This window comes from Sinocyclocheilus rhinocerous, unplaced genomic scaffold, assembly GCF_001515625.1.
Source record: "Sinocyclocheilus rhinocerous isolate Xijiao unplaced genomic scaffold, SAMN03320098_v1.1 scaffold50, whole genome shotgun sequence".
In the NCBI taxonomy this organism is placed as follows: domain Eukaryota; kingdom Metazoa; phylum Chordata; class Actinopteri; order Cypriniformes; family Cyprinidae; genus Sinocyclocheilus; species Sinocyclocheilus rhinocerous.
Window position 1 is genome coordinate 951378 of NW_015641057.1, and position 19822 is coordinate 971199.

A 19822-nucleotide genomic window follows, 5' to 3' on the forward strand; every position below is an offset into this window, starting at 1 on the left:
AACTAAAATAAATTATAACAAATATAATAAACTATAATAATATTTCACAATATTAGTGTTTATACTATATTTTTGCTCAAATAAATGCCGCTTTGTTAAGCATAAGAGACTTGTTTCAAAAACATCAAAAAATCTTACGACCCCCAAAAAAAGCTTTATCTTGTATAAAATGTTTTTATTTTATTTAATTTTATTTAATTTTATTTTTTTATTATTTAATTTTATTTTATTTTATTTTATTTTATTTTTTTAATGACTTCCAGTATTTGTTTTCCTGTAATCCCATATGGAAATGTAATGTATGACATATATTACCCTATATCAAGAGTAATGTTGCCATATATGTTACCTATAAGGCGATATATAATTCATTAATAGCATATATAAAATCCTCACAGTAAAATTTGTATATGTACTGCTAATAACTATATGATGATTTTTTTTATATAGTATCATATGTAGCAACCATATAAGTCAACAATACTGTATATATTTTTATATGCAACTTTCTTTAAAAAATCTGTATGTTTAGATATGTTTTTGTAATTTTTTAATACATTACTTATATGTACATATCTTATTATACATTATACATATCATATATATACACACACATTTTTATGTATCTGACAAATATGTCAAAAAATGTGTTACCACATATTTGTGTGGGCTAGATACATGTGTTAATATATAAAATTGTTCCAATTATGTTTTACTTCATATGACAATATACTTCATATATAGAAATTTCATATATGTACTTATATTACATTTCTGTATGGGATAATTGAGTGAATGATACATGAATAGTCCTAATTATCATCAGCATTTACACTACAAATGCAGTGTGGTCACATGTGATTCTCAGTAGTTCTGAAAGTGATTTGAGTGAACAGATCACAAAACGCATATTTTTGTTTACGCATATTTTTAGACCTGACTCCTTGTGATCGCCAGTGCAGATGTTTATCAGATGTTTGTAGACAAATATAACACTTAAAATAGAACATAATGCATTCCAGATGATGCTTTTTTCACAGATGTCTTGTCTGCTTACTGGTAAAGACTCATTTAAGTCGTAGAACAGCAGTTAGTGGGTTCAAGTCAAAACTTCACCAAGCGCATCTCCTGCTCCTTCTCTCTCAGCACAGTTAAAGATTGTGGTTCACATCCTCATTCCTGCCCCCGGACCGAGAGACCAAGTCAGTTCACAGCGTAAACAGCTGTGTGACTGAAAGCACGTTGAAGACCAGGGATGTGCCCTGAGGACAGGATCAATTGTCAAGAAGAGTTGACTGGAGCTAAACCGTACCGACAGGCCTCATCAAAGAAACATGGCCGTCAGAGTGGCTCTAAATCAAAGCGTGGGCCAAACTGAAAAGTGCCAAGACTGTCCTGCGTCTGTCCGGGTGATCCTCAACCCACCCTGGACACAATCACTGGAGTGAAAAACCCTCAAAGTACCATTTTGCCTTCTTTCTCATTCACCGTTTCCAGAAAACCGTACAGGAAGTGGACCAACATTTGCTTTTTAATGAGCCACAGGAGCTTGTAAAGGATTCTTAATAGAAGAAACCTGAATATCAGAAACTGAAACATGTGCAGCACAAATGAGGGAAGTGTAAAACATAACGACAGGATATCCGGGTTTGATTGTCATGAGGGGGTGCGTTCCCCTTAGATGTGGTCCTTCATTGAGCCATTCAAGTGACACATGCTACAACTATAGGCAGCAGATTTTGTAATCACATATGGGGTTAGATACAGTATGGGTCTTTTGTTAGCAAAGCGCCCATTCCACCCTAGTAAATCTGGTCGTCTTGGTCCTGAGACCACTAAAAACCACATGAACATGGCCTTGGCTTGGGCCTCAAAGCTTAAAGGGTCTCATTCACTATTTCATACAAATGTTCTTACTTACTGCATGTGTGCAGAAACGTCACAATAGCAGCGCAGATTTATTACCCTCCTTCTAATGTTCATAAATCCAGAGAATGTGCACAGTTCGCAATTAGCATAATACACGCCCAAACATCTCCATATATGGGTTTTCCTTTTCCTTTTTCTTGAACAGCCAGTCATTACTCTTTTCAAATGCATGCTTTATATGTTTTCAAACTCGAGTGCAAAGTCAAGTTCCTTCTGACCTCCTCGCATCTTCGTCTTTTGATGTTTTTTCATTACGATGGTATTTTCAATCTTCTTCTTCATATAGTTTTTAAAAGCAGTGGCCAAACTTTGAGTGTTGCCACCTAGTGGACCAACAAATCAGTTCAGCCGATTCCAGGCACATGCACGAATTACGAAGACCAGCTAGAAATAGTCTCACATATTGTTTGACCTTGGTATGAATCCTGCTCAGGGGTGAGTTTCTGCTTATCTACCACAATACAATGCATTGTTTGAAAAGTTAATTAGTGACTAACCAATACTGTAGTAACATGGTTGCACCTCGCAGGTGTCATTAATGACGTCACATGTAGGTGGTGGAGTAACTTCTGCTAGTTAATCAACATGAAACAGAAACAGAACGCCATTCACTTTTTTAATTATGTTAACATGCAGTATGTAATTGGCATACTGCATGTTAACATAAAAAACATTGACTTCAAGTGGTACACTAGAGGCTGCGACCTCCTATGCCAGGTGACGGTGGTTTGAATCCCAAATCCCATACTTTTGGCTTGGTATTCATCTGGACCTTAACACCGTGTCCTAACTACACATGACGCAACAATAACAGGTATCTTTTCCATGTTAATCAGAGGTTTTGCCCTAACTAGCCGTGACGACGACACGTAAAATTTCGATTTTAGAAACGGTTTCTTTTTCTGCGATGTCGTGGCTGGAACAACAACATACAAACTATATGACAGTAGATAATCTCAGGTGATTATGTGCTTTATTCAAAGTTAAACATGTCTAATGTGAGTTTGAATATCATTTTTCGAGACCTTTATAGCCATACTGAAAACAACAACAGATAGTTTACCTCAGATCTTGAAAATCAATTAAAGCAAAAATTTACGCTAAAACTGTGAACTCATTTTTGACCGCGAACAACACAAGTGTGACTATTGTTTTTTGCATATCTGAGATGGACTTTACACTCTTTAACCATCAGCAGAACCACAAAACTAATCTACAAAGAGCTACTCGCCACTGATGGGAAATTTCCAACGACAAGCTTGAAAATGTCAACCAGCTGTCAACCGGCCCGGTGCACCTCTGGAACTCCCAGAAGCTTGATTTTGGGTGCTGACCGGCAAATGACCACACGACCCTCATCGACTGCACCAGTGCCCACAGAAAGAGAAAACTCTCTCGCTCTTCCTGATACGACTGCAGCTGAGAGAGGTTTTTAGCACTGTCCAAAGAAATACTTGAGGTTAGAAGAGTAAGCACAGAAACCACTAACAACAAATAGACAAGAGGCAGAGCAAAACCTGAACTCAAACTACCTGTATGAACACCATTTGATTTCATTAACACTAAAATTAAATTAAAGTAAATAAATTAAAGTTATTTACTGAAGCTATTTACTGAATTATCAATTTATGTGGTAATAGATAAATAGACAAACTATCATCTCTTGGGTAATAAAAATGTCTGGCTTTTCGTCAGATCAACCCATCCTGAGTTCGTCCTTCTTGTGTCCATTTCACAACTGAGGCAAATATTGACTGAGATTTCTTCTTGGCTTGTCATAAGTGACTGTGGCTTTTCAATTCTCCTCTTGTTATTTATTGCAGAAAGCTTGAGGTGAAATGGAGCCTGCGGCGGAGCCATGGCTCGCATCCATACGGCGGTCCATACGTGTGATGATGGGCCCTGTGGATACAGTCTGAGTCTTGTTCAGGTCTTGGCTCCACGGAGGCTGGTGGTCAGACAGAAACCTGGGTCATACCTGGACTGTTCTCTGCCAGTGACCGAAGCCGTCTGCCCCGGCGCAGAAGCCCCTGAGGGGCTCTTCTAAAGACAGACCTGAAACCACACACATGACTAATAGCTCTGAGCTTTAGGAGGCTTTGTAGAACTTTGGTGTGAAGAGCAGTTGACCTCAGGGAGATGGTGAAAGCCGGAGACGCTTTCTCAATCACTTCTTTTCAGAAGAAACAGACCGACTGTACCGAAGCAAGAGCCTGGAGAGGAACCGGCTCCAAAACAGCCCTCGTACACCCTCATTATCTGACGAACCTGATGCTGAAATCCTTATGGATACCACAAGGACACGCACGAGACTACAGCTTTCGTTTTGTTCAACTCTGTTGGTTTAAAGGGTCTCGGTGTTTGACAAAAGAAAAACATGGAAACAAGACAGTTGAAAAGAGCTGTGTTCCTCTTTTGATCCTTCTGCTCGGCGAGAAGGAAAAGAAAGCGACCACCAGTCAGCCTCATTTCCAATCCTCCCAGATTAGAGTTCCCTGTTTTAAACGTCTTATTATTCCAGTCTCTTTGTCCCAGTCCCCCTTCCCTAATTAGCGCCTCTTCTCTTTCATTCCCAGTCGTGTCTTGTTTCCACCTGTGACATAAAGAAAAAGTGTGAAAAAAGAGAAAAGAATGGTGGAATGAAGATGAGAAAGGCAAAGCGCTTGGCCCCACAACGCTAGAGCGGAGGGGAGGATGAAGGAGCTTGTCATGTCTCATCTGCGCTTGGATCCAGAGACACGCAGCATGGAAACACACACAGACTTGCGCTTCTGTGCGACACGGATGCCTTTGAAAGAAGAAAGCGATGTGGAGAAATGAAATGGGGAGGTAGAGAGTAGCTCAGGTTTCGGTGCAGTGTTGGGTATTTCATTGTGACCCATATTTGTCCCAGTGTATAATTCAAACACAGAGGTATCCTAATGAGTCTCTAATTTCTGTAAGGGCATCAGAAATGCATAAAGTACCTTTAAAGTCAACAAAATCTAAATAATTTACTCTGTTTACTTCCTCTTGTTACTGTGTACAATCCATTTCTGCATGTTACTCCACAGAAAAAAAAATAGAATTTTCCTTTCAATTACTGGCTGATGTCACCAAGCCCTTTTATTTTTCTACACCTTCCCTCCAACCACCTGTCATATAGAAATCACTTTTCACAGTCCACTCATATGAATTAAATCATGTCATCTCCTGTTTCATAGAGAAATATATAATATGTATTACGGCAGTAAAATTGGTTGGTTTTTGGTGCCATATAAGCTGTGTGGGCTACTGATAAATGTTAACTAATAGACAACTAGCTATTTAGCCATTGTGTAAATTATTGTGTGTTAGGGTTAGGTTTAGGACTGGATTGTCATGCTTTTTTTCCTAAAAATCATACATTTTTGTACAAAATCTCTTTAAACCTAGCAGCTTTCTGCTGATTAACGCGGCAAATTTGTCTGATGAACTTGAAAACTTTGTGAAATATATATGGGGAAAATATTCACCCTCATGCTACATTCCTTATATTCCTTATAAAATAAATAAATAAATAAAAATTTCAAAACAGTGGACTGCACTTTTAGTGGTGGGGGTTTGTCAGTGCAGATTACATTTTTATGCCAATAGGTGGCAGCAAGTGACTGTCTTTCTATGAGTGAGTCATTGAATCATTCGCTTATCCAGTTTGTAGCTATAAGTTATAACAGCTATAAGTCTTTATGAGTGAGTCATTGAATCATTCACACACTAATTAATTTACAACCGCTGACTGGTTTACGACCTAAACTGCGAACAGTCTTTATGAGTGAGTCACTGAATCATTCACCCACTATTTCATGAACTACACAGCTGACAGTCCTTACGAGGTAACCATTTAATCCTTCACTTAACCAGTTTTTTTTTTTTAAATGGTTGATTCATTCCTAAACTAAACAGCTAACAGTGTTTATGAGTGAGTCATTGAATCATTCACTCACCAATTCATTTAAAACCACTGAATCGTTCATGAACTAAACAGCGCACATTCTTTATGGGTGAGTCACCGAATCATTCACCCAACATTTCATTCAAAAATGCTGATTAGTTCATGAACTAAACAGTTGACAGTCCTTATGAGGGAGTCATTGAATCATTCACTCAACCAGTTTTTTTTTAAATGGCGATTCATTCCTGAACGAAACAGCTAACAGTCTTTATGTTTTTATTTTTTAAAAAAGAAAATTAATTCCTGAACAAAACAGCAGACAGTCTTTATGAGTGAATGATTGAATCATTCACTCAACCGATTCATTAAAGAATGCTAATTCATTCATGAATGAAACAGCTGACAGTCTTTTAGTGAGTCATTGAATCATTCAGTAAACGGATTTGTTCAAAACCACTGAGTCATTCATGAACACCACTACTGTGTGTTGCTGTGGGTTTGTTTGTTTGGAACTATTTTCATTGGCTGAGCAAAACTATTGTGTCTAAAATGTAGTTTATTTTTGATTGAACTGTATAAAAACAATGTCACAACCGTGCTTTAAAATGTAGTACTGATAAGGTATCTGATCAAACAGATCAGATACCTTATCAAATTTATATTGCAAACAGTGCAATATAAATTTAGATGTAACGTAATATACGACCTCAAAGACTGGAGGCTGTCTGAAGTTTTTTGAACTTTATAAAAAGCAGAGGGGACAGCCACATTAAATAATAATCTCAACGTCTGTACCTAGTAACAGGTCTGGATGTTACTCTAAAGAGAAAGCAGCATAATGCATTAGAGTGCTGCGGTTTCATAAACAGTTATTTCAACTCAAATGTTGCTGACTCACAGCATTTATAAACGTGTGTACTATTCATATGCATGTTGTATAAGCAGATCACAACCTTCTTGTGTCATGCCTTTAAATAAAGTGATTCTGTTTAACATTGACCGGTTTGTGGGCCTTGTGGCAGTGGGCCAGTGTAACTTGGTGTAAAAACCCAGAGAGAGGGAGCCGGGGCCGTGGCACTGACATTCCAGGCTGTTTTTGCCAGCTGCTGGCCTGGGGCCAGTGCATATGCGGTCAGGCCATGTTTACATCTGTCTGGGCTTCAAGCAGCCACAGGTCTCAGAACAGCACAGCGGATTGAGACAGAGCAGAGGACGACACCCAGACTGTAAACATCAACCATACGCTGATGAACGTGTTGAAATCCAGCGGCCATGAACGTTGCTCCTCAGCCCTTCTGGTTTATTTTTCCTCTGGTTTATTGATTATTTTTTCTGGTTTGAGCTTGCAAATGGATGCAGAACGAACGGTTGAGATTTGTGTTGATGCATGTCATGCGTTAATACCTGGAATTCAGTTGTCTGTGTGTTTGTTAAACAATAGACCGAAAAAAAGGAAAGAGAGAGACAGAAGGAGGGATAATGTGTTATTTAAGTGTTAAAGCAACAGTTCACCTAAAAATGACAATTCTGCCGTTATTTACTCACCCTCATGTCGTTCCAAACCCATATGGAACACAAAAAGAGGAATTTGAAGAATCTTCCCACAGCTCTTTTATATGTTTATATGTCTGTCAAGAGACAAAAAGAATAAAAAAGCTTCATAAAACAGTCCTCATGACGCATGAGCTACTGGTCAAATCAAATAAGGTGCTTTTTGACGTCAGTGGCACCAATAAACACCACTGGTTCTTGTGTTTTTTGACCAAACATCAGTGGCTTCAAACCTGTCGCCTTATTCCATATTTGTTTTTAGAGCTTTTGTGAAAAAAAATCAGATTTTCATTCTTTTTCTCACACAAGCTATTGACTTCAGAGGACTTGGAATATAGCACATGAGTCATACGGACTGCTGTTATGATGCTTGGCAGATATGGAAAAAGCTGCGTGAAGATTCTTCAAAAATTCTGTGTTCGAACAGCGTACGCTTGGCAATGAGACTCTCAGGGTTTAAGATAAAAGGCAAAGGCAGATATACTGTAGAATAAAATTAGAATTATTGGAGGTTGAAAAATGATAAAGAAAAGAGTTTGTTCATCTTATTTCCATAGAGACCTGAGGGAAAGCACAAGAGCAAGCAGAGGGAGGGGGAGGCAGATGACTAAGGCGAGGCGAGGCGAGGCATCATTTCTTTAGCTTTTCTGATTCATCTGGGGAAATGATACCACGGCGGATCAGAAGCTAGAGAATGATGGAAGAGTGGCATGAAAGAAAAAAATAAACGATTAGAACAAAGCAGCTAAAACAAAAGCGAGACCGGCCAAGATTGTGATTCTCTCTCACACCTTTCAACTTTTTATTTCTCACTCCATGTTTTTCATTTCTCACTTCTGTATCACTTGGACTCATTTATTGCACTTTGTTCACCCAATGTTTTTGAAAAACTACATTTTAACACTTGAAGAAAGTGAGTGGTGCTTGCCCATACAAGAGTTGCCAGCATGATGCAAGGGTGTTTGCCATGGCGTTTTATGTTTGCTAATGTGTTCTGGGTGGTTGCTAGGTGGTGACTAAATATTACAAATTATATGATGTTCCCCACCTCCATGCTCCATGATATTCTGATTTATAAATATGATTCAGATCCTTCCTTAAATGTAAATCTTTGGGATTTTTGCCCCATTTTATTGCATGCCATCACTACATCAGTGCGGTGTGTGGAAATTTTGATGCACAAAATTAAATCTTGAAGAAGTGTTACACGACAGGACATACAATCCACCTTCACACTAGAGGTATTTAAAGCTGCTGGAACTTATTACTAAAACATTCGCTATAGTTAATAATGTATATAATATACGGTGGGGGAAGTGCTTTCTTGCCACCACAGTTTGCTATGGATACTGGCATCCACAAACCCGGAACATGAGAAATAGTAATAGGTTTTGAATGCAGTCACTTTCAAAATTAAGACTCAGTAATATGTTTTTAATAAGCAGTTTCATATTTTACAGCCTGTAGGTCAGCCTAAAACAACTGACATGCATGTAATCTAGAAGTAGAGGGCAATGTGAGACATCGGAGAAAAGGTACCTAGAAGCAGTGTACAGTATTTTCATCTTTCATCTTTACTTTGAAAACCTTAAATAGCATTTTGTAACAATGTTTCTGAGGAGAGGTAAAAGGTTTGGATGCAGACCTTATGACACACAGATGATGTGTACAAGTAATGTGTTTGCCAATCATATGAAACATTGAGATATTATACATCAAATTTCACTTCCAACACCAGAGAGCAGTCTGTTTCATAGTCCATCGATGCACTCAAAGGAAAATCCTATCACAAGGTCATAAAACACCACTTTTGAATGATCGAGAGGAATGAAGCATGAGAATAAAAAGAAAGGCTCATCAAATCAAAATAACATTCAACAGTTTACTCCCAGTACGTCTGTTCTCCAGCAATCCAGTTCTCTGGATCATAAGTCTCTGTGAGCTCGAAGTCAGTTTTAATTCCCATCTGCAGCATTAGTGGGTGAAGAGCGCCTCCTCTGGTCAGATCACTCCATTGACAGCTGCACACTATCTGACTGAGACTGCTGCTGCTGCTGCTGATCATATTTACGAGCTGGAAAAAAACAAAACAAGGATTTGAAAGGGTCTTGGTTACAATCTTACAAAACTACTATTTTAAAAAAAATCATCGTGCCATGATATTCTCTTCAAGTTCCAAAGTCTGGGTTTTTTTGTTCAATAATGTTTTGCACAGTTCAACTTTATCTAAAAATTGTTTCCAAATAATTTTCACAATTTTGACAAAACCTCACCTGTCGAGAAATGGACACATGGTAAACAAGTGTAAAATGAGTTTGGCATAATTGGAATTTTAATATGTTTTTGAAAGAATTCTCATGTGCTCACCAAAGCTGCATACAAAATACCTGTTTTCTATTGTAATATATTTTAATATGTAATTTATTCCTGTGATGCAAAGCTGCATTTCCAGCATCATTACTCCAGTTTTCAGTGTCACATGATCTTTCAGAAATCATTCTAGTATGCTGATTTGCTGCTCAGTTATTAATTATGGCTCTTATTACGTGGTTCTTGTTACATAAATGTTAACTACAGTTTTTGCAGCATAATATTTTTGTGGAAACCGTGACAGCATTTCTTTAAAATAGAGTTTTTATTTATTTGTTTGTTTTTTGAAACATTATAAATGTCTTTACTGTCACGTTTGATCAATTTAATGTGTCCTTGCTGGATAAAAGTTTCTTTCTTTTTTATTGTACTTACTCCAAACTTCTGTATCATGGTTTCAATAAAAATATGAAGCAGCACATGTTTTCAACACTGTAATAAATGTTTCTTGAGCAGCAAATCAGCATATTAGAATGAAGACTGGAGTAATGATGCTGAAACGTCAGGAATAAATTACATGTTAAAAATATTCAAATATATTCTATATATAGGCAACTATTTTATTATTTTATATTTGATGTATTTAAAAGGGATATTAAAATTATATTCATTATTAAATAATAGAACCTAATGCATATACAATAGAAGGGCTAAAATAACAATTTAATATGATATATCCTTCACACAGAAGCGGTCACAATCTATCTGAGGTTTTGTTTTTATTATTATTATTATTATTATTTGGTGTGTAATTTACAGTTGTATTTTATCAACAATTAGAGTACAAACTGTGTGTGTATTTTGATAAGAACTATGATAAATGTTCGATGGTAAATTTTCGAAAGGACAAAAAGATACATATTTTTTAAACAGAAAATGAGCTCAACCCACCGAGTGAATACATTTCCAGCTGTTGTCTCAGCCGGACTTTCTGCAGACTGTCGTAGAAGTTGGGCTCTGAAGAGCTGCCCACTGTTGGTGGCAGTGTAAATATACGCATAATCTTCCTCTTATTTCTGCATGAAAACAAAAGACATTCATGGTTGCCATTACAAGAGATTTATAATCATAGACGTTTTGTGTAACACAGATTACAACCGGCTGTCATCAACAGATTCACACGTGATCATGTTTACAAGTTTAACTGTTGTCGTGTTATTAATGAATATGAAATGAAATGGACGCTTACTTTCTGGCGTACATAAGCAGGGCGAAACTGACCAAAATAACCAGCAGGTAAACATTAGTGGCCTCATTCCAGGCTTCATGCACTGAGTAATCCAGAGATTCTTCATCTGACATCACCCCGTATCCACCCATAATGAGATTATTATGCGTTTATTAATATGCGAAAATATACCGAGGAAACTGATATAAAATAGATAAGATTTTATCAGAAAACAGCGACCCAAAGAAAAAAAAATTGCATTCAGTTCCGGATGAGTGCGCATAAAGATGTAGAGAACTTCAAAATAAAGGTCCATGCGCAACCGTGTGAGGACTTCGCCTTTTATCACTAGGGATAGTATTAAATTATGATATATCTGAATAATAATAATAATAACAACAATTATTCTTATTATTCTCATTATTATTATTAGTAGTAGTAGTATTGGGATCGGCTCTAGCGATTAAGCAACTGAATTCTCCAGCATCCCATATTAACGTTAATATATATTAATGTTCAAATATATATTAATGTTCAAAGCTTGATTAATATAATTATATTCTTAATTTGTATTTACAAATATTAATCACATTTTTTCTTATCAAAATTGCAATATTTTTCAAAATATTAATCAAAATTGCAATATTTTATTGACAAAGATTTTTATACCGTTTTTTTTTTTTTTACAGTTTAATATAAAATTAATTCGATATCTTTTTGTGTTTTTAAAATTGTTTTATTTATTTGTTTTCCTTTCTCTCGCTCTTTCACTCGCAGAAACACGCTTTTACTACCGTGATTTCTCTTATTATGCTTTGCTTCATTTCCTTCAGCGCTGTAAACAGGAAGTAAAATGCGACTCCATAGGATGGTTTCATTGGTCGAATGTTCATGAGGCGTGTCAGAATACGACTCTCCGATTGGCTGCCCTTTAGAGCATATGCCTCTGAACCAGCTACTGGTTTGTTTTATTTACAGTTTAATATAAAATTAATTCGATATCTTTTTGTGTTTTTAAAATTGTTTTATTTATTTATTTTCCTTTCTCTCGCTCTTTCACTCGCAGAAACACGCTTTTACTACCGTGATTTCTCTTATTATGCTTTGCTTCATTTCCTTCAGCGCTGTAAACAGGAAGTAAAATGCGACTCCATAGGATGGTTTCATTGGTCGAATGTTCATGAGGCGTGTCAGAATACGACTCTCCGATTGGCTGCCCTTTAGAGCATATGCCTCTGAACCAGCTACTGCTGGCAATATAAACATACGGAATACAGCGACTTTAACACGATAAAGTTTAACAATGTCGTTACGAGGCGTTTTGAGGCTTTGTCTCCGCTCAAATTTTGGGTTATTGGTAAGGTTTTTTAATTAACTCGTATTCTGAACTGTGAATTATTCATATATTGCTTCAAAGCAGCAGTAAATCTAATGTCATGCAAGAAAACATGCCTGCACCTGTATATCTTTCTGTAAATGCTTAAAATCACTGCATTGTAATCATAAACACATATATCGCTCTGAATAGTTGAACTTGGAAAGTGACTTCAAGTTGTTTATTAGTATGAAATTATATAATGCATGTAACAATATGTAACAAGCCCTGTCCTTTGCAGCAGTACTCACTTTCCCCAGCAAGCAGCAGAGCTGGTGTGAAAACAGCAGCTACTCACACGAGGCACAGCAGCAGCAGCAGCAGTTCAGAGCTCATCAGCCGGTATCCAGTGCCAAACAAGAAGAACCTGCCATTTGATATTGTGGAGCTGATGGAGGAGGTTGAACAGAAGGTTTGGCATCACATTTACATTGAAGTTCACCCCAAAATAAAAAGTCTCTCTTAATTTACTCCAAAAATACGAAGAAATGTGTCTCGTGTCACTACTAATAGAAGATGTGCATGTACATCTACAGGGAGGGTTTTTGCCCAATGTCTTCAAGGTTCTCGCCCATCGTCCTGCTGAATTTCGGGCTTTCTTCTCTTATTATAATGCCCTCATGAACAAGGAAAGTGGTATGACCTTTTATTCATGCTTAATGGTCGCTAGTAGATTTTTGAGTTAAATTTAATCCACATCTAAACGGCATACACATTTTTTTTTTTATATATATATATATAGTTTTCAACTGGAGCAATATATGGATCAGATTTTGACTTGCGTAATTATAGTTCGATTTAGCGTGATATTCTGGGAAGCTGTCATGTCTTGTCCTGTAGTTTATCCATCAAAAACAATTTTAAACATGATTTTGGTAGTTATTTTATAAATATAATTGTGACCCTGGAGCACAAAAGCAGTCTTAAGTCGCTGGGGTATATTTGTAGCAATAGCCAAAAATGCATTGTATGAGTCAAAATGACCGATTTTTCTTTTATGCCAAAAATCATTAGGATATTAAGTAAAGATCATGTTCCATGAAGATATTTTGAATGACAAATGGTCAAATAAGACATGGTGACTAGATAGGAGACCTACAGTCTACACCTTATTTCATTCATTCTAATTATATTTTATTTATTTATTTTTGCTTTTTTTTGCTTTTAATTTAAATTTAATGTTAAATGTAGATATTTTGATGCTTTAAGGAATCAGGATGTGATACAAGGTTTATTTTACTTTTGTAACAGGTGGTCTGTCAAAAGCGGACCGGGAACTGATTGTTGTTGCGACCAGTGCTCACAATCACTGCTTGTATTGCGTGGTATCCCACAGTGCATTGCACCGCATCTATTCCAAAAAACCCGTGCTGGCTGATCAGGTACCTAGTAAAAATTTCACAAAACATAATGTAAAACTGTTCAACACCCTCTCAACACCATTTACTGGTACTGTTTTGTCGCGCAGGTTGCAGTTAATTACAGGGTTGCGGAGCTGAGCGCACGTGAGAAGGCCATGCTGGACTTTGCTCTGACAGTCTGCAGGAGTGAAACTGTAACCGAAGAACATCTCAGCACCCTGGAGGCTCACGGTTTTGACCGAGATGATATTTGGGACATTGCTGCCATTGCTGCCTTCTTTGCTCTGTCCAACCGCATGGCCCATCTGACTGACATGAGACCTAACACAGAGTTTTACAACATGGGGAGAGTGCCGAGAGACACAGAAAAAGCCTCTGATGGGCAGGTCAAGGACGAATAGACTCGTAGTTCTATTTTTTTATAACACCAAATTCTTCAAAACTGTCAAATGATCATTAAGATGACTGTTAAAACACTGTTTTGCAAAATATCACCCAAAGTTCTTTCTCTAACCCTTTCACAAATGTTTGCACGTTTAGCTTTTAAGCTTCTTTGATTCACGCTGTTTTTGTGTTAGTCTTCACAATGTGAAATTCTTCCTTGTGGCCTTTTCGTTTACTTACATTTGTTAGTCTGTGGTTATTTATTAAAAAGAGAGAGATCTGAATATCACAAATGCATTCACAAATCACTATAACATACAGCCAGTGTTGGGGGTAACGCATTACAAGTAATGTGAGTTACGTAATCAGATTACTTTTTTTCAAGTAACTAGTAAAGTAACGCATTACTTTTTAATTTACAAGAGAATATCTGAGTTACTTTTTCAAATAAGTAACGCAAGTTACTTTTTTTCCAATTTATTGATTGACAGCTGTCCTGTCCCCATGTCGAGAGAAATCAGAAGATGCTACTGTAGTTCTAAAATAAATATGAATATGCATTAATTAATCTAGTAACGTAACGCATTACTTTCCATAAAAAGTAACTAAGTAACGTAATTAGTTACTTTTTTATGGAGTAACGCAATATTGTAATGCATTACTTTTAAAAGTAACTTTCCCCAACGCTGCATACAGCTGTGAGCACGGTTATTGTTATCTAAAAACTAAAACCATAACAAAACATTTGAATTATTCGAAATGAGCCTTACCTGAAATAAAATAAAATGATATATATAAACTTTTTCATGTAGTTTAACTTGAAGTACTGAAGTGACAAACTAAATTACCTAAAATGATGTAGCCTATACATATTTAAAAACAACAAAAACGAATAAAAAATGACAGAAACAAAAACGAAATTTAACTAAAGCTAAAAACGTAAATTACAATTAAAACGAAGACATAAATTCAAAATATTAACAAACACTATAATTGTAAGACAACTAAAATTTTGTAAAGACAAAGACTGGATACTTTTTTTTTAAATGACTCTTGCAATCAGATAATCACCTAATTTATAAGTTATGTCAACATTTTTACTGATATTATTAGCTGCATTTAAGTTTATTAGCTTAACTGAATAATAGAGCTGCTGATCAGGCCAACTAAGTTTTTGAGAATAATTTTTGCCATCTAAACCCATTTGCTTCAGCGCTGAGATGAAGTGTTAATGTGGATGTGCAGTGCTTTGTTTTCTCTGAGCATTACACTGTTTAACTGTAATGGGTCTTCTGAAATATTTTTAAAGGGGTCATGTGATGCTTTTTTAAAGATCATTATTTTGTGTATTTGGTGTAACAGAATATGTTGACATGCTTTAATGTTCAAAAAACACATTATTTTTCAAATACTGTACATTATTGTAGGTCCTCTATGCCCCGCCTCTCTCAAACGCGCCGTATTTGAAATGATTTCTGTTGTCATGAGCTGGAAACATCACATTTTCATGCAGCCAAACTTGAATATAAAAAGTGAAACCTGTTAGTCTGTTTTCAAGAGATTATAATTTTAGAGGTTAAGAAATAATCAATTTATAACTTGTGCAAACCATTTGTTTGAGTGAGACAAACATTAGTGTTTTCTCTGAAAGTGCACATTAGGATTTTAAATGTTAGTCTGTAAATACTGAGCTGAATCTATCCAGTGAAATTTCGATGATGTCTACTGAGGGTTTGTTGACTTAGAATTTTTTTTACATTGTTAATATGTACGTGTTAAAATTACCATTAAACATTTTGAGAGAAAAAAACATAATAAAAAGAAAACCCTCATGCATGTTTCTCATCCACGTTTGTTACATCTTAAGCAATTTAGTTATTGTTAAGTAGTCTTAAACAGTAAACAATTTTGCATGACTTTTGACTTTTGACTTTTTTAAACTATTTTTATGTGACAACATTCCTTTACAACATGCATTCACAGATTTGGTTTTCAAAAATAATTTATTTCCTTTATTGTAATATTATTTATAAATTATTTACACATTTATAAAAAGATTTTTTTGTTTTCCATTTGCCATAATCCAACGTGTAAACACCAACTGAGATCCGGTTCATCTTCTGGTCTGTAAATCTTCATACTGCAATAACAAAACACAGTGTATCAGAGCTGTGCAGTACAACGATTACAGCATGTTAGCAAGTAATTATGATTGAAGATGGAGATTATGGTAACACTTTACTTGAAGGGGTGTGCATAAGACTGACATGACACCTTCATAATCATGACATGACACATGTCATGAATATGAAGGAGGATTTATGCATGTTTATGACAACTGTCATTAAGTGTCATTCGCTCAGTTATGTCATTTTTAATGCAAATATGACATTATTTGACCTAACCCTAACCTAACCCTACCTCTACCTTACCCCCAACCATAGCCCATAACAAAGACATCTCAAACAATGTCATCTTTGCATTAAAGATTATTTATAGGATTTTAATTTGTATGAACCATTATAAGTTATAAATAGATTTCCTACCGTTACTCAGAAATGCTCATAATTACCGCATATGCTGGTGGAGGAGCACTCGGGACTGGACCGTAGTTTGGTGGAGGTGCAGCTGAGACCTGGTCGTAGGCTGGTGGAGGTGTAGTTGGTACTGGACTGTAATTTGGCAGAGGCGCAGGTGGGACTGCTGGCAGCACATACATGACTGAACTAACGGACTGTACCACTGCAGAGGGGTCCGGCTGGCCCATGAGCACAATATGGTTGACGGGCAAATCTGCGTTCATATATCTGATCTCGACATGTCTTGACTGAGAGAGAACCAACATTATATTTGTTACACATCTTTGGGATTCATTTTTTCAAGATGAGAACATTCTAAGCTCTTGGTGATGCTTACCTTTGGTCTGCAGCAACAGGAACAGGAGGTTAAAGCAACAGTGACAGAGAAGATGAGGATGAGAGTATCACAGGCCATCAGGAGAAAGCAGGTCACACCCTGATAAATAATAGGCACACAGTGATTATGAACTAAAATATGAATCAAAAACCGGTTGCCAGATCTAAACAGTATAGAGGATGGGCTATGTCACATTGTTGTAGACTATCTGCGTCACAATATATAAGCACTTTCATCTAAGTCTGGTAAAACAAGACATTGTTTTAATATATTTTGTACATGTGTGAGTTTCAAAGCAACCACTTACCCAAGTGTAATAAAAATGAAAGTGGAGAGACAGAGCAGCTGCTGCCACATTGAAATAACTGAGCATTTGTGAGGATTTGACCTATAGTACAGAAGATCTGTTTTAAAATAAAACCCATAAAGTTCCCCTTAAGCAAAAATATTACACGTTTTTTTTTTAAACTGACACTAACCAGACATGGTTTACACGTGCTTGCTGCCGAGACTGTTAATACTCCAGTTAAAATGAACTGCAGAACAGAAATGGAACAGAATTCAGTATTTGTTCATTGTATAATATTGTTTTGATATTAAAATGATCGACTTACGCTGATTGGTGACCAGAGAAGAGAAAAATGAACATTCCAGATTGTCAAACAGAGTCCCAATAAGGCTAGCAATAGTTCCAACATCTGTGAGACAAAAACATACGATAAAATGCCTGTTTCTCCATACACACTGAATACTTCTCTTGATGTGGAACAGTGTGTTTTTACCCCCAAAGCCAGTGGCTTGATCTTCAGGAACCTGGAGACGTCATACTGCTGTTGCTGGTATACTGGCACGGTTAGCATCACATCAGTGGGTTTTGGCATCTTTGAAAATAAAGAGAGCATCTTGTCTTTGCACGTCTTCTCTTTCTTGTCAGCCGAAGCTTATTGAGTGTCGAGAAACCAGGTTTCACTGATCATTCTTTCATTCGCAAAGCTGGGAGTCAAGATTTACCTGAAGTTGCTTAACAACAAAGAGAAAGCATTCCTATGGAGTTGAAGAATGTTGAGGGCTGCAACATTATCCTGTCAATCACAATCATAACCTGTATGCTTACCCAGCGTCACATGACCAAAGAATGCTGGTCTGAATATCAGCCTGGCTGACTCATATACAGTATATGTATATATATATATATATATATATATATATAGAACACCATGATTGCTGTTAACTGAATATGTGATATTGCTTTTATACAACAGTTCATTAAACAACGAGTTGATTAAATTGAGTTGAATATGTAACTGGGTGTTTCTTCATCTTTGGACACTCTATGTCCCAGCTGGGGTTAATTATTAAATCACATTTAAATTGGTTTCATATTAGAAAATGTGCCAAATGTGCCCATAGTCAAACCAGGGGCAAACTAGGCCGGTGCTGGTCCATCCAATCAACATTACCAGATTATACTAATATGGTCTGGGGAAAAGTGGCAAAATAGGTGTGTTTACATAGTTTATAAAGTTTATAGATTGATATAACATAATGTTTATTTATTCACACGTGTAACCGCTAAGGGGGGGAAAGTTAGGACGATTCTAAGGGCCCACGCACTTTTGGGGCCCCCAGAGATCTGTTTTATTAGTAGTAACAGTAGTAGTAGTATTGTAATAGAAATAATTAATGAATCTACCAAAGAGTTACAAACAAAACAAAATTACGGCTTATTTCTGCATTTCCGGCAAAATAACCCCCCCCATTCACTGCATGGTCACCGAGCCGGACTCTGATTACATAGAGCAGCAGCAGGAAGCGCGTGAGGTTGTCACGGCAACCAGATACACTGCAGGCGAATTACGGCTGCGCTTCTATTTTGCCACACTAAACTTAGCAATAAACACGTTGAAAATAATACACAATAAACATGTCTGTCAAAACAATCTCAAAGGAGGCTTTTATTAAGCAAATCAAGGAGTGAATTACTCATCCACCGTTTAAAAAAAATACTGTAGCTGGGTTTCCACGGGCAGGGTCACAATCTACAGTGTATGAAGCTAACGGTTTTTGGGTTAAGGTTCATAATGTAGAACATTTTTAACATTGTATGCTGTATGTGCATAGGTAGCTAGCAAACAAGAAATACAGCTGTTAAGCTAATAGTCACATTTAGCTGAGTAAGATCATGATTGAGAAATGTTGGATACTGCTGGAAATGCTGCTATGGGGTATCCTATTTATTATTTTAGGATTTTTTTGTTTGCCCCAGTGAAGCATTTATATTAATATAACTGATTAAGTAGTCAAACTCATTCCATATTAGCAGAATAGTGTGGTACAGAAAGTCTATGTCCATAAAACAGGTTCTGAATGAATTATGTTACTGATACCTAATGGTCAAAAGCAATAGCAAAAGTAATAGGTCAATATTATTAAATTGCAGACAAAGATTTTGAATAGCTAGGTTGGCTTGTACACTATATTGCCAAAAGTATTGGGACACCCCCTTCTAATGAAATGGTTTGACTACTTTAGTAATATCCACGAGTACAAATCTTAATGTTTAAGCATATAATGATATTCTAGGGAATTGTGTGCTTCTAATTTTATACCAATAGTTTAAACAGGACCATTTTCTATTCTAACACAACAATGCCTCTGTGTATAAGGCAAGGTTAAAAAAAAAGATTGATTCAGTCAATGCGGAAGAACTCGACAGGTCTGCATAAAACCAAGTCCTAATCTCAGCTGAACACCTCTGGTGTGACTTTAAATGCAGACCTTGAGCCAAAAACTCATCACCAAACACCAATGACTTGTACATATGCGTACAATCATTTTAGACACTTCCAAAACTG

At 36.5% G+C, this 19822-nt stretch overlaps 3 protein-coding genes across 5 annotated transcripts in view; 1 reads left to right on the forward strand and 2 right to left on the reverse strand.

Annotated features, from left to right (window-relative positions):
- Positions 1-8787: 8787 nt before the first annotated feature.
- Positions 8788-11233, reverse strand: smim19 (small integral membrane protein 19). 2 transcript variants are annotated; one of them, XM_016570930.1, is made up of 3 exons: positions 10965-11233; positions 10655-10779; positions 8788-9467 (listed from the first exon to the last, which is right to left on the reverse strand). In XM_016570930.1, the coding sequence occupies exons 1-3, from the start codon at positions 11081-11083 to the stop codon at positions 9400-9402; spliced, it is 312 nt and encodes a 103-aa protein (XP_016426416.1). In that variant the 5' UTR covers positions 11084-11233; the 3' UTR covers positions 8788-9399. The 2 variants fall into 2 exon arrangements, with proteins under 2 accessions (XP_016426416.1, XP_016426415.1); XM_016570929.1 differs by having other exon boundaries at positions 8789-9467; positions 10953-11233.
- Positions 11234-12127: 894 nt separating this feature from the next.
- On the forward strand, positions 12128-14367 carry LOC107754466 (uncharacterized). Of its 2 annotated transcripts, none has more exons than XM_016570920.1 (5): positions 12128-12288; positions 12548-12718; positions 12843-12942; positions 13558-13688; positions 13775-14367. In XM_016570920.1, the coding sequence occupies exons 1-5, from the start codon at positions 12235-12237 to the stop codon at positions 14066-14068; spliced, it is 750 nt and encodes a 249-aa protein (XP_016426406.1). In that variant the 5' UTR covers positions 12128-12234; the 3' UTR covers positions 14069-14367. The 2 variants fall into 2 exon arrangements, with proteins under 2 accessions (XP_016426406.1, XP_016426407.1); XM_016570921.1 differs by having other exon boundaries at positions 12551-12718.
- A 1759-nt stretch (positions 14368-16126) lies between these two features.
- LOC107754467 (uncharacterized) overlaps positions 16127-19822 on the reverse strand; it is a 6723-nt gene continuing 3027 nt past the window's right edge. Inside the window, exons 2-8 of the mRNA XM_016570923.1 lie at positions 17750-17848; positions 17582-17665; positions 17447-17503; positions 17275-17355; positions 16968-17066; positions 16624-16878; positions 16127-16191 (exon numbers count right to left, since the gene is read on the reverse strand). Coding sequence (XP_016426409.1) covers positions 16165-16191; positions 16624-16878; positions 16968-17066; positions 17275-17355; positions 17447-17503; positions 17582-17665; positions 17750-17848 — 702 coding nt within the window. The 3' untranslated portion in view covers positions 16127-16164. The remainder of the gene's footprint in view (positions 16192-16623; positions 16879-16967; positions 17067-17274; positions 17356-17446; positions 17504-17581; positions 17666-17749; positions 17849-19822) is intronic.

What these genes read in the sequence shown, in the direction of transcription:
- smim19 (XM_016570929.1), bottom strand. Translation starts at nt 11,083, where the DNA reads ATGGGTGGATACGGGGTGATGTCAGATGAAGAATCTCTGGATTACTCA. An exon ending in CTGCTTATGTACGCCAGAAA is followed by an intron (nt 10,780 to 10,952) that starts GTAAGCGTCCAT and finishes GTTTTCATGCAG; the next exon opens with AAATAAGAGGAAGATTATGC. An exon ending in GCTGGAAATGTATTCACTCG is followed by an intron (nt 9,468 to 10,654) that starts GTGGGTTGAGCT and finishes GTTTTTTTCCAG; the next exon opens with CTCGTAAATATGATCAGCAG.
- LOC107754466 (XM_016570920.1), top strand. Translation starts at nt 12,235, where the DNA reads ATGTCGTTACGAGGCGTTTTGAGGCTTTGTCTCCGCTCAAATTTTGGG. An exon ending in CCTCATGAACAAGGAAAGTG is followed by an intron (nt 12,943 to 13,557) that starts GTATGACCTTTT and finishes CTTTTGTAACAG; the next exon opens with GTGGTCTGTCAAAAGCGGAC. An exon ending in AACCCGTGCTGGCTGATCAG is followed by an intron (nt 13,689 to 13,774) that starts GTACCTAGTAAA and finishes TTTGTCGCGCAG; the next exon opens with GTTGCAGTTAATTACAGGGT.